Here is a 14,414-nt window from a genome sequence, read left to right as displayed (position 1 = left end):
CCCACTGCCAGCTGATGCTGTTAGGGGTTTCCTCCACTTGGGGTCATCTGTTGTTGAGTGAGCTCTTTGAACAGCCCTCTGGTCCTCCCAGGACATCTCGAGGTATTCTAGTAGACTTATCCAAGTTCTTGCCGCATCATGGCACCCACATTCACCCACGAGCTGAGAGATAAGACCAAGGTGAAGTAGAGGCAGCAGAGAATGCTTCATGGTTCCCATCTGTCCTTCCAGCATACCACCTGATGGCACACATCACTTCCCTCACACCAGCTTTGACTTTACACCTCTCTTGGCCTCGGTTTCCACAGCTAAGAAATGGGGATGACCATAAAGAGCCCACATCTTCTTTTTGAGGATTAAATGAGCCGGTGTTTGTGTGAGGCCCCCTCACAGTGCCTGGCACAGAGTGAGTGCCCCCAAGTTGTGTTTTTGTCACGATTGCATCTTCTGACCCTCCCTCCCTCCCCCGCTTCTGCATTCTGGCCACTTCCTTCATCCCTACTTTATCTCCTATCTTCCCTCAACCCTCATGTAGCATCTCATTCTCAGGACGAGAATCTTGTCAGCTCTGCCATCTGAACTCACCCCATGCTCAGCCAGTGCCCGGAGCTTGGCACAGCCCCGTCTCAGTGTGAGTAAGAAACAGGCCCTTCCTGATGGGGCTCTTTGAGGAAAATCTTTGCTTCTGTTCCTCCTGCCTCTCTTGCCCCATCCTCTGTAGCCCAGGGTAGAAGGGCTGCTTGTTCCTCTGGTGTGCTGCAGCCAGAGCCTTGATGCAAAGGCAAGAGAAGTCATTCGTGGACCCCCTGGAGCCTTACTTCTGAGCAGAGGGGCTGCTTTCCAGGAGTAAAGAAGCAGGGGTCACTCGCAATATAAAACAGAAACTGAAGTTAAGATTATGATTTAACCCTTGAAGAACCCCTAGCCTCAGGGAAGTTAAGCAAATTGCTCAAGCCACCCAGCTAGTTTGATCATTCATTCATGCGTGCAAGGGCTCGAAGAAGTGTGGAACAAAATCTGCCTCAGATCCTTGCCATTTTGGAGCTTAGAGTCTACTACAGGGTTCAGCAGACTCTTTCTATAAAGCACCAGAGAGTGAATATTTTAGAGAGTGTGAGCCATAGGCCCTCTGCCACAACGACTCAAGTCCCACCCTGGTAGTGGATAAGCAGCTGGAGGTGATACATAAACGAGTGGTGTGGCTGTGCTCCGATCCACTTTTACTTACCGAAACTGATGATGAGACCCATTTGGCTTTCTGGCTTTACTTTTTCAACTCTTGGGCTAGTGAAACATTGAGTGAAACAATTGCATGGTTAAGTGTAAAATTAGTTGTTCAAAGGAGAGAGATGTTATTTGGGGGAACATAAAGTAGGTGGACTGGAGAGTCAGAGGAGGCACTCATGAAAAGTGACATTTGTGGGGGGAGGGTGCCTTTTATTTATTTATTTTCTAATTTCAGTAGAGTTAACATGCAGTATTATATGTTATGGTATTATAGGTTCAGCTGTACAATGTAGTTATTCAGCAATTCTTTTTTTTTAATGTTTATTTATTTCAGAGAGGGAGAGAGACAGAGTACAAGCAGGAGTGGGGCAGAGACCGAGGGAGACAGAATCCAAAGCAGACTCTAGGCTCTGAGCTGTCAGCATAGAGTGCAATGTGGGGCTTGAACTCATGGACCATGAGATCATGACCTGAGCCGAAGTTATATACTTAACCAACTGAGCCACCCAGATGCCCCAGTTATTCAGCAGTTCTATACATTACTCAGTGCTTATCATGATAAATATACTCATAATCCCCTTCACCTGTTTCATCCATTCCCCCACCCTCACCCCTCTGGTAACCATGTTTGTTAAAACATCATTTTAAGTGTGATGTAAGGATAAGGAGTCATTAATTGGGTGAAAGGGAGGCATGGGAAGGGAAAAAGTGTTCTGAGCTGACAGAATAGCTGGTGCAAGGGTCCTGTGGCCAAAGAGACTGCAGCTCTTTTGAGATATTGAAATAGAGTCTTGGAATGCAGGAGGGAGGGGAGGGGAGGCCAGCTCATGCAGAGAGCTGATGAAAACCACAGCATAAGGACTTGCTCTTAATCCCAAGAGGAATGGGGGACCACTGCTTTTCTGATACTAAGGGGTAATGTGACTGGATTCTCCTTACAAAGCCCTCATTCTGGCTTCTGGCCAGGAATCTCACTGACAGCAATCAAAAGAGACTCAGGTTGACAGACAGCTCAGCACCCTTTCCCCCACAAACTTTTTATTTTATGTTTGCCGTTCTAACAAATCTTGCGCTTCCTCCGCTTCCAAAGATTCACGTTACGTTATACATTTTATGGCCACAAGCTCCATCCCATTCCATTTTTCTCACCTGGCTTTCCTTACCCAGTCCATCCCCCCGCTAACTTCGTAAAACTTGCAAGTTAAATTTTTCAGAGACTGTTTCTGACAAAGCAGTGGGAATTAGATTTGGTGAAGCCCTTCATAAAAAATTGAAGGCACGCTATATTAACATACATTGATTTATTCATAGTGTTTCATTACAAGTAAGTGAGGATCCTGTAATACCAGGAAAGGTTAGGAGAGCAGGGGAGTGCGGTATATTATATTGACAGCTCGGTGGAAATTGAGTCGCTTTTGGATTGAATTTGGAGTGCAGAAAAGGAATTGGCTAGTAAATAAGGCATGAGTTTTACCTCCCAGTGTCTGTATATCAGTGTGGTTGCCACCAGCCCAGGCAGGGGGACGGGGACAGAATTTCAAAAGGATGCGTGAGCACTGGTAACCTGGGCTTGGCTGCCACCCGTCAGAGCTCTCTGGGTGTCTCTGTTCTTGCGTCACCAGGAAACCTGAATCCAGCTGCACACTGGGGACTCAGCTCCCCCATTTGCTTGGCTCATCACTGCCGGTCACACTGGGTTTTCCTCAGTTCTCCCAAGACTGTTCCTACCCCGGGCCTTTGCCCAGGTGGTTCCGTCTGCCGAGACCCTAGAATGTTTCACTGCTGCTCTGACTCTGTGTTATCCTCTGCCATCAGCTCACTTCTCCCCTGAGATACCTCCCTGAGCACACTTAGTTTGGTGACCCTGAGACATCGAGAGGTGAGAGTGGGGAAGGGAAAGGAAGGGACGGTAGCCAGTGATGGATGTGTTTCCCAGCCAGCTATGTTGGAGGCAGTCGGAGGGGAATCCCTCCAGGAAGTCCCCTGGGATGCTGCAGGAGTGTCACATGGGAGGAGCCCAGGGACTGTGTGCATCAACTACCATCATTCTAGCCGCTGGGGGCGCCAATTACCCAGCGCAGGCGAGTGCCCCCCCTCCACCGAGGACAGCCCCCAAGCACAGAGAGGCAGAGGTTGCCTTGTTTCTCTCCGAGAAGCGGAGCAGGTGGGGGTGACCAGAGGGAAAGCTGGGGACAGGTTCACTGAGGACCTGCAGGACAGGTATTCCTGCCCAGGCTTTGCTTGCAAGGTGCCCAAATCCTTCAGCTCAGTGTGGTTTTCCTCTGGGGCTTGCTCTGCTCCGAGGAGTCTGGTCTGTCTCCTCCTCGGCATGTGGCGTCAATTGCTACTGCTTGACAGAGAAGTTACCTCTTTCTCTAAAACGCGTGGCGCCCTTGTCAGAAAAAATAAGCAAACGGCTTGTTTTTGATGTAAAGTTGGTGTGTTCCTGTTTCTGTCTGGGTTTGGCCTTCCTGGCACATAGAAGACATTCTTGACCGAAGACAAAGTGATAGAAGGTGTGTGTGTAGTTGACCTACATTGCTCAGAAAGGAAGACACCTGGGCACGGGCTCAAGCTTGTGCTCACATCGGCTGTGTATGCACCAGTTGTGCAGTGCAGGCCCCAGGGTGCAGGTGTATGCAGGACACGTTTGTGAAGGAACAAGTGAATCAATGAATGAACGCATCCTTTAGTTAATGCGATGTTGTCTCCGGGCCGGGCAGCAACTTCTAGAGTAAGGAGCACAGCTTTTAGATCCAACAGACCTGGGTTTAGTCGTGTGTCAAGGGTAGAACCCTGAACAACCATGAGAATGCATGGCCTAGAGCTACACATGACAGCCCGCACGCCTCTCACAACCACAATGTGGAGTGAAAGAAGGCGGACATGGAATACGCCCTGTATGCTTCCACGGATAGAAAGTACAAGACCAGGCAACACTAGTCTGTGCTGCGTGTAAGTCAGGATAGAGGTTATCCTTGCTGAAGGGTGGTGGGGAGGGATTGGAAGGGGGCACGCAGGCTACATCTTGGTTCTGGTAATGTTCTTTCAGCCGGGTGCTGGTGATACGCGTGTGTCCGGTTAATAAAAATTCATTGAAGTGTTTAGTTTCTGTATGTATGTTATACTCTAATTAAAGACATTTTTTTTAATGTTTATTTTTCTTTTTGAGAGACAGTGTGTAAGCAGGGGAGGGGCAGAGGGAGAGGGAGACAGAATCCAAGTCAGGCTCCAGGCTGTGAGCTGTCAGCACAGAGCGCGATGCGGGGCTCGAACTCACAAACCGTGAGATCATGACCTGAGTCAAAGTCCGAGGCTTAACCGACTGAGCCACTCAGGGACCCCTAATAAGACATGTTTAATAGGACAAACTAGATGAAACAAATAAACATACAATCCTGTGTTTGTCACTTTAACAACTGTGTGACCTGCAAATGTGGCACTCAAAAGTGTGATCTATGGGGGCTGGTGCTGGGATGCCAACGGTTTTTGTTACTCTCACAGCAGGGTAAGTGCAGAAATAGAGAGTGAGCACTTAGAAGCTCTCATGGTCCCTTGACATTGCCACAGCCCCCCGTGTGGGAGGAGTGGGCGTGTCTGGTTACACAGAGTGCAGACCGGTGTGGCTATTACCAGACTCACATGATGAGTCCCACGTGATGGGGTCTGCAGATTATTATGGGTCAGCAATGGATTGGGAAACACAAAACTGGGCCTTCACCACAGAAAGTTTGGAAAGTGCTGACTTAATGCAGGTTACTTTCAGCTGAGTCTCCATTTCTCCAACATTTAAATGAGATAAATATCCTGATGCCCCGAGGTTTAGGGAAGAGGAACAAGATACCGCGTGAGAAAGCAGCAGAGAGCACCATGGGGAGGAAGGGGCGAGGAAGCTGCATTCTTAAGTGGCCTTCCAAGCCATTCTTGTCAGACGTCACACGTAAACACTGCTCTACAGCTGTGCTGTCCAATGTGGCAGCCACTGGCCACACGGGGCTACAGAGCTTTTGAAACTTGGCTAGTCCAAATGGAGATGTGCCATAAGGACAGACTACATACTAGATTTCTAAGACTTAATATGCATAATAGAATCTAAAATATCACATTAAATGTTATGTTGATTACAGGTTGAAATGCTAATACTCTGCATATATCGGGTTCAACAAAATGTGAAAATTAATTTTACTTTCTTTTTTTACTTTCTTTTCATGTGCCCACTAGATGATTGAAAAGCGTAGGTGTTAGGTGTGGCTCACATTCTATTTCTGTTGGGCAGCAGCACTCTGGCGCATGTCCACAGTGCTCTTGCGAGGCTGGGACCATCTGTAAGGTGGACGATCCCAGCAGAACTTGCTGTTCAAAGTTACATGCCTCCTTCTCCTTTGCTCTCCTGACATTCCCCTGGATGAGCTCCATCTAGCTTCCCGGGCGAGATATTTATTTGTTTGTTTGCTGGCTTGTTGTACAGATTAACTACAAGGCTGTTGGCTCGCTGGACCCGAGTGCCGACCTCTCCAGCCAGCGGGGGAAAGTGTTCAAGCTCCGGAATGAAACCCACCATCTCTTTGTGGGTCTGTACCCGGGGACCACCTACTCCTTCACCATCAAGGCCAGCACAGCAAAAGGCTTTGGGCCCCCTGTCACCACTAGGATTGCCACCAAAATTTCAGGTATGTGTCTTAGAAAGGGGAAAGGAAGAAGGGGAAAGGAAGGGTCCCATTCATAATTTTCCTGGGAGTGAAAAAGGGCAGAGCCAGCTGTCACCTCATGGTATTGGAGCAAGTAAGAGGATGCATCCCCTGGCGTGTATCACTGTAGTTCGTGAAGAAACCAAATCCACAAACCTCCTAAAGTGTAAAAAACATACTAATTAGACTAGACCAGAGGGAACACTAAGTGATTCACCAAATAATTTATCATACAATTGCATTAAATAGGACGTCTTCTTCCCATACAAATTCGTTTGTAAAAATATTTCTTTTCAAGAATATTCCTTTTGGCAGTACAGGGCACAGCCATAGGTTCTCATGAAATGTTGGATGGATGGATGGATGGATGGATGGATGGATGGATGGATGTTACAATGCCATGGATGTCTTGAGATTTCACCCACCTGGTCACCAGTAGGGTCCCCTCCACCGCCAGACACATTCAACATGGAATTGTCTCAGATCCCGTTTTACAATTTACAAGTTTTGCAAATACCTCTGGCATGCATGCATATGTATTTTGCATAGACACCCACAGTGGTTTTTGCAACTTAATGTTTTCACTTATCTTTATACCATAAGCATCTAACATGTTGGTACATTGCTTTCATGATAATGTTCTGTCAAGCGGATGGACGTAATTTAATTAAACATTCCCCTGTGGTTGCATGTTTTTAGAAAATAACTCTTCAGTAAACATGTTACAGAATGCAGTGTAATTCCTTGGTTTGGATTATAACTTTAGGATTAAATTCCAGAAATTGAAATACTGAATTAAAAGGGCTATGGGTTTTAATAGCTCATCATACAGATGGCTAGATTAGCTTCCCAAGGGATTAGATTACGTTGTCTTCCCATCAGTCGGGGATAAGAGAAGGGAGGGTCTCGTGAAAAAGAGAGAGAGAAAAGATAAGAGGAACTAGTTCATCACTGCTGTAATTTGCATTTCAGATGTGTTTAAGGAGGTCGACTCTGCTTTTACATCTTTGTTAAGTACTTACCCTTCCTGCATTCATCTGTTTATGGTGTGGAACTCTTTGATTGCTGAGGGCCAGTGGCCACATCACTGCCATCCTTCCCCTCTATCTTCTGCACCTTGAAGGGACCCACAGGCAGGTTGGAAGGAGAACTGTGCTGAAAACCTGGGATGCCATGTGACTCTCGCCCAGCCCTTTCCCAGTGTCCTCCTTCTGGCCATCCTGGGTGTCTTTAGGAATGGCAGCAGGGGAGGTAGTTAGCAGGAGTTCTGTGCTGAGTACCTTCCTCTCTCTGTCCAGCTCCATCGATGCCGGAATATGACACAGACACCCCGCTGAATGAAACGGACACGACCATCACGGTGATGCTGAAGCCTGCTCAGTCACGGGGAGCCCCTGTCAGGTGAGGAGGGTTCTTCTCCTGGACTTCGTGCTTTTTCTTCTCTGCACCGTGCAGTGCCCATGAACAGGACTGGCTAGAAGTGAGGCTTCTGGAAAATGACAATCAGCAGCCCCAAACTCAGTTCAGGGGGTGCCACTGGGCCAAGAGTCTCTCCCCCAGCAGTGAGGAATTAGGACGGGTTCAGAGGGAACATGCTGATGGGGACATGAGGAGGGCTGAGAGAGAACTTCCTGGAACACACCTATGGTCAGTTTATTTAGTGGGGTTGGAGGCCTGGAAACAGAATCTCCTGGAAGGATATCCTTTCCATATATGACTGCCATAACAGACACATGGACCGACTTGCTGAATTCTACAAACAAACTAGTCATGTAAATGGGACAAGACCTCCAGGCTGGTCCGGTTAGGGCCTTGGGGTACTAGAGTCCCTCAGGAGGACTTGCAAGGTCATACTGCTGACTTTCACAAGAGGTTGTTGGAGTTGAGGAGCATACTTCTGGCCAAGGCAGTGCAAGTAGTTCAGTAGCTAAGCTGAGCCAGTGCAAGTCCCCAGGCTCACGGTTGCCAGGAAGGTGGGCATCTCTTGGAAACAACTGCACTCTGCACAAGGGCAGTGGCTTTCAAATTGGCTCAGTTCGGTTAAACAAGCATGCATTGAGTATCTTATCTACCAGGAATGGTGGGGCACAAGGGATCCAAATGATTCATTCATTCGTCCATTCCTTCAACAAACACCTGTTGAGCAAGTTGCTCAGGGCCAGGCACTGTTTAACCACTTGGGAGATAGTAGCAAACTAGCTGTGAATAAGTCATTTCCTAAGGAAAGTTAAACTTCAGTTGGGAAACAAGAAACATGAAAACATAATTGCAATACAGTGTATGCTTATAGAGAAGAAATTCCCAGCTGACATTCTCAGGTGACACCGAGCTGTCTCTTAAATGTGATATAAGATGTTGCCAAGGCAGTAAGAGGGTCGAGCATTAGGAAGGCATGAAGGAGAGAAGCAGCCTGATGCATGGGTAGTAGTTAATCCAAGGCTCTGGAATTTACTTTAGCATAAAGGTCAAGGCAGGAGTGGTCGGGTGAGAATGGGGGCCATGTTTGAGAATCTCCAGTTTGTTTGAGGGGTCACAGGAAGCCACTGGATAGCCACATGCAATATCACTCTTGTGACACCAGAGACTGGGAGACCAGCCAGGATGGAGGCAACTGAGATGGTCTAGTTATCTGTTTTCCAAACCGGATCCAGCTCTACCCAGAAATTGTAGGTGGCGGAGCAAATGAAATCAACTGCAGCAATTTGGAAGTTCTCATCTCTTCTAAAGATTTTGGACTGTGTTCTACCCTAAGTCAGGTGAATCCTTCAGGCCTTGCAGTGGGTGTGCGTGGTGTTTGTGGAGCACCTGGCTATAGAACTCTCGCCTTATGTTCTCCACATAGGAGAACTATGTTCTCCACATATGTTCCAGGACTGTCCTACCTGTGATGAACCAAAACAGGTGGTGGCTCTTATGTCATATGAATAATTACTTGAGTTACTACTTTTCTTCCTGTTACTCTCATGCAACATTTTCATTTGATTCTCTCTGTACATGGATTTCACTCTCTTACACATTCTCTAAGTGATGATCCTCATTTTCACATGAAGAAATTGAGGCTCAGAAGTGCCCAAGGGCACACAAAAAAGGAGGAAAGCTGAACTTGAGTGCAGGGCCTACAGGTGCCAAATCACGTGTTCCGTTCAGGTCACCAGTGCCTCGCTCCGTTTCCCAGCTCTTACCTCTCATACAGCAGCATCAGTCACCATTTCAAAATCTTAGAAAGCTTCTAAGATGATGAAAGTATGGTCCAGAAAAAAGCAACAGCTTGCCCCACTTTACACAGCAAGTTAGCTGCTGACCCAGGTGCATAGGTCAGATCTGACCAAAAGCCCACGACCTTTATATTGCAGACCCAAGTACTCCCTTTCATTACTTCAAGGCTACAAATCAGCAAGGGGACTTCATCACTTGGAATCCCACTGTGGCTTCCCAGCAGGTACAGATTCCATGTAGCTCACTGTAGTGTGCTGGCTGCTGGGTGGGGCGATGGAGAGGACCTGACTTTGGTGGCAGCGGACCAGCAGTGGATTGAAATCCTGCTCTGACACTACTGTGTGACTTTGGGCGAGTTACTTAATCCCCCCGACTCTCAGTTTTCCTTATCTGGAAAGCATGGATGGTAGCTATTTTGCAGAGGCTTAGCACAAAATACGGAAGTACCCAAAGCAGAGCAGACCTTCGAGAGTTATTTGTTAGCTTTGCTTCTTCTCTGTGGCACTTAGGAGGTTCTTTCAAAACAGTGTTTGAAAATCTACCCTCTCTGTAGGGTCACAGTGTTCTCCACTTCCTTCCTGTTCAAATTTCCAAAGCCTTTTGAGACCCTAATTCCATGATGGGGAAGGAAGGACTGTTGCTTTTTACTTAGGAGCCCCTAACTACTTTCCAGCACAAAGTCTCAGAAAAACTTCTTTTTAAAGAAAAAAATTTTACTAAGAAAGAAGCAATCTTGGTTTTGCCCAGTGGCAGGATAAAGTTAATTCTTCTATAGAGGATTCAGGGTCCCATCCTCAAGATGAATCAGATTATATGTCTGTGAACCCCTGAAAACTCATCGAAGCCAGCTGAACACAGATGGGAGTAATTATCACCATGTTTTATTGGGCAACTGGCTGCTGGGTGGGATTGCAAGTAAGCAACTGTTACATTCCAAGAGTTTAACCTTGACTAACCTATTAGAATTATTACATCCCTGTTAGAAGTGAGGAAACTAAAGTTCATGCTCACATAGTCAGCAAGTGATAAAGATGAGATTTACATCCAGCCCTTCCCAAAAGGGGTCCTCTGAGCAGCCCAAACTATTTTTTTCTGGGGATGCTTTCCCAGTTCCCCCAAAGAGGTGCCCCTTACACTTTCCCTCTGAGCCTACATGCTCTTAGTTTGCACATCTTTGTAATAAGCTCATACATCCTAAGAGTGTAGTAAATTAGGAGGTGGGAATGGAAATGCCCCAGTAGCAGTGAGAAATGACAGTGAGTAGCAGCAGAAAAACAGGGCAGGTCTACAAAACAGACACAGAGATTCAGCAAACAGGGAGGCGTACGTGCTGTAGCCCCTCACAGCCATGGGTGTTCATTAGCTGTTCTGGTTCAACTAAAAATGTAGCATTAGGTTCTATGTCTTCAAGTTAAAAGAGGCTGCTGGTTTCCATTTAACAAGTAAGCCCTTGCTGCATGTCTGTCCCTGTACATAAATTATCTGTATCCTCACAACATTGTGATAATCGTCTCCCCCATTTTGCAGATATGGAATCTGAGATAAATAGAAACCAAGTAAGTTGACTCAGGCCACAAAACAAGCAAGGGGTACAGACAGAACTTAAACTCAGTTCAGCTGACCCTAAGCCAACACTCATTTCTCACAACCTCCCGAGGAGAAAGTTGTGCGTGACATATTTTGGTGACATTTCCATTGGGGAAAAAAAAATTAAATGTCACTGCTCAAAGGGGCAGTGCTTGGTGTCTGTAAATGTCTGACTGCTTTTCTTCCCAAGGCTCTGGATCATTGAGAGTGGGTATAGGCTCAGTTTCTGGGATTATTTTCAGACTGTTGCTTGGGCATTTGCCAAGAAGGGAAGGAGATTAACCAGTGCCAGTTAGTATGACTTCCGGGTCAACTGCAGTGACAGCAGTGGCAATATCCCAGTAGATTTCAGTTACCTTAGCCCTCGTTCACCTTGAACTCTAGGCACTAGGATGCCCATCTGGGAGGCAGTGGACCATTAGATCATTCAACACATATTTATTGAGCCCTTGAGATGTCCCAGGAACTGAGCTAAGCAATGGGGATGTAGCAGGAAACAAGGTAGATATACACCTGTCCTCTTGAGCCTTAACTTTCGGCAAGTGTGCATGTGAACAGGAAGGGGGGTGGGGCACCAAGCAGGTGAGCAGACACAATACTGAGCTGAAAGTGGCAAAACAAGATGCTTTGAAGCCTGTGGGGACAGTATATTGATGGAAGAACTGCACTGTCCAGAGAGATGGGCACACCCCTGGCAAGCGGGCCAGTGAAGAGTCCCGCAGGTGGGGGACATGGGGGCATAGAGAAGACAGTGAAGGCTCCTCTCTAACCACAGGGCACAATGAGCTCACTAGATAGATTGGGTCACGGATGCCTGGACTCCTACTTTATAGTTGAATGCTCCTTTAATTTCACTGTATCATGTGATCATCACTCAGTGAGCTGGGTGGGACATACCATCTCTGTATCACAGGAGGGAGCTGAAGTCTAAGATACTGAGTGGTCCAAGGTCATGGAGCTCGTTCTGCACAAAGTCTGTGTGTGGACCTTGCTTCCTGCTTCTGAGTTCATTGCTCCCTCAAGAAGTTCTGGGTTCTCCATGTCTGGGATGCCAAGTGATGACTCAGTAACTTTTTGGTGGGGCTGTTGTGGAATGAGTTTCCAGTAACTAGAGAATCCGGGGTAGGCAAGATGGCTTCCCAGGGGACTTCCAACCCTGGACTATGCAGGCCCAGCCCGTAACTTGGGACCCCACATCTCTGGGTGGAGCAGCCCATTCTCCAGCAGCCTCACCCCTGGGCCTCAGCTGCAGGCCCCACCCAGGTAGCTTTCTTCCTCCGTCTGCCAGCAGCATTCTGGTCCTGGCTCCTGCTCGGCTGCTTGCTGCCCCTGGGGAGCCCCATGGGTCTAATCTACTCTGCCTGGTAGAACTGGGCACACAGGGAGGCGAGGGGGAGAAGGGCGGATTGTCGTGCAGGGCTCCTGTACCCCCATCCCTCCATCCAAACCACCTCGGAAGCTTGGCCTATTTTTCTCATACTCCACAATGGAGATTTATTGCTTTTGCATTGCTTTCCTCAGGCCTTCAAAGATTTATTGGTTTTTAAGTGACAGAATCCCAGAATTGCTTAAAAGATCAATCAAATAGTGACTAGAATCTAATATTCAGCTCCAACTCGAACCCACCAAACCTTCTTCCCCCACGCCCCACCTGTCACGCTGATGTATCTGTGGTAACCTTCATAAGAAAGTAACTTGGCCGTGAATTTATCACCCAAAATGCAGTCCCTGAAGCAGAGCCCCAGATTCTGTAGCAGATCCTCCCCCAGAGCCCCAGTGGCTTCTTCAGGGACGTTCCCCTGTGTTCCTTCCCCTCCCATCAGTTACAGGGACCTGTCCAGTGCAGTCTAGAATCACTTCGGGATTAGCTGCTTCTTCTGCCCCTCTGCCACGCTTCACCTGTCCTGCCCGGGTGGTCTTGCTGGTTTGCCTCCCATCAATTTTTCTTCCTTCAGTCCATCCTCCACTGAGCTGCTGGAGTGTCCCTTAAAATTCTTCTTATATAATTTATATGTATAATTCATTGTCAGGTTAGATAACATACAGTGTATATACAGTGTGCTCTTGGTTTTGGGGGGGGTAGATTCTCATGATTCCCTTAAAATTCTTAAATGGGTCATTCATTGGCTTTCCACTATGTCGAGTTCAAGCTTCTTAACATGGAACGCCAGGTCCATCAGAATCTGGCTGCAACCTTCATTTCTAGTTTTATTCCCTTTCACTCTGCCCCGTTACCAGTTTTTACTCAACAGGGCCCAGGGGGCTTCCTTCATCATTCTTTCTTTAATTGTGTTATGTACTTGCCAGTATGTTTCCTTTGGTTTTGTTTCTTGCCCTCCCCTCCCTAGACTGTGAGCTCCAGGAAACCCGATGGATTCCCTTTCCCTGGGACAGTGTCCGGCATGTAGTAGGTGCTCAAAACACAAGTAAGTAAGTGACTCCGCATGTCTGTTTTGCGCACCTGGTAGATGGCAGGTGCTGGGACTGGAGGTACCCTTCACAGGCCTTGCCTTCAGCTTCTAAATCTGGAAGAGTGCTACTGCCCCATTGACTTTCTGCCCTGATGGAAATGTCCAGTCTCTCTGCTGTCCAGTCATCACCACCAACCACATGTGGCTATCATTGAGCACTTGAAATATGACCACTGTAACTGAGGAACTGAATTTGTTTATTTCTTAAATTAATTTAAATTTAAAGAATTTCAGGGTCATTCATAGCTCGCGGCTACCATTTGGGACAATGCAGTTCTGTCGGGAAGATAATCAGAAAAACTGAAAAAAAATGCTTGGTCAGAGGTTTCTATGAGGGTTCAGGGCAGAGGCACCCATCATTAGCCTGATGGGCTCAGGTGCAGAGAGGGCTTCCTGGAGACAGTGTTGCCTGACCTGAGACCTGCCAGCTTGTGGGGAGTTTGCTTAGTGAAGGAGGGGGGAGCAGCATACACAGGAGCCAAGACAGAGAAGGTGCACGGTGTGTTCAGAGGCGGCAGGGACCTCAGCACACTTGGGCAGAGGGGAGCAGGGAGGCAAAGGAACAGGCTGGGGTGCGGTAAAGAATCATCGTTTTGGGTTTGGACTTTGTCCTGAGAGGTATGGGGAACATTTGGCAGCTCTTGGCTCTCCCGTAAGCATTCCAGCCCTTGTCTATGCCATTCTCTGTGCCGAGCATGGCATTCTCTACCTGTCCAATGTGCAGTTCAAATCTGCTACACCTGGGGCCATTCCCCACCGTGCAGCAGGATACATTGGCTCCCCTGGGGGCCCCCACTCTGCCCTGGCCAGTCCCCGGTCAGGGACTTGTCGTTTCAATCTCTATCAGCCCGTGACATCTTAGTGTCCTCCTGCCGTAGCTAACTTCCCAGTGGGATACGCCAGAAAAGCAAAGCCTTCTGCAATCATACCCAGCCTCATGCAGTTGACTCATGAGTGGCCTTGAGCCAGTTACTTAACTCCTCTGATCTCAGAGCTGCTTGTCAGAAAAATGGGAAATACCCACGTCACAGATTGTTGTGAAGATCAAAGGAGGTAAAGTGTGTCAAATGCACTGGTAGTTGTTCAACTTTCTCCTTGGGTTGGCCAAGCCATTGAGACCGAGAGTGGCTCCCTCCCCTAGTAGCCATGGGAGAGGTGATTCTCTGAGCCCTGCTGTAAGCTGATGACTGTTCATCCTTTGCTGCTCTGACACCATGGAAGATCT

At 47.7% G+C, this 14,414-nt stretch overlaps 1 protein-coding gene across 16 annotated transcripts in view; it reads left to right on the top strand.

The window, feature by feature from the left end:
* PTPRT (protein tyrosine phosphatase receptor type T) overlaps positions 1–14,414 on the top strand; it is a 1,082,577-nt gene that overhangs the window by 777,391 nt on the left and 290,772 nt on the right. For all 16 annotated transcript variants that reach the window (XM_058685649.1, XM_058685643.1, XM_058685647.1 and 13 more), the window contains 2 exons: positions 5,696–5,897; positions 7,214–7,316. In XM_058685649.1, coding sequence (XP_058541632.1) covers positions 5,696–5,897; positions 7,214–7,316 — 305 coding nt within the window. The remainder of the gene's footprint in view (positions 1–5,695; positions 5,898–7,213; positions 7,317–14,414) is intronic.

This window comes from Neofelis nebulosa, chromosome 9, assembly GCF_028018385.1.
Source record: "Neofelis nebulosa isolate mNeoNeb1 chromosome 9, mNeoNeb1.pri, whole genome shotgun sequence".
NCBI lineage: Eukaryota > Metazoa > Chordata > Mammalia > Carnivora > Felidae > Neofelis > Neofelis nebulosa.
The sequence above is the reverse complement of the archived record's forward strand: the minus strand, read 5'-3'. Positions and strand labels throughout refer to the sequence as shown.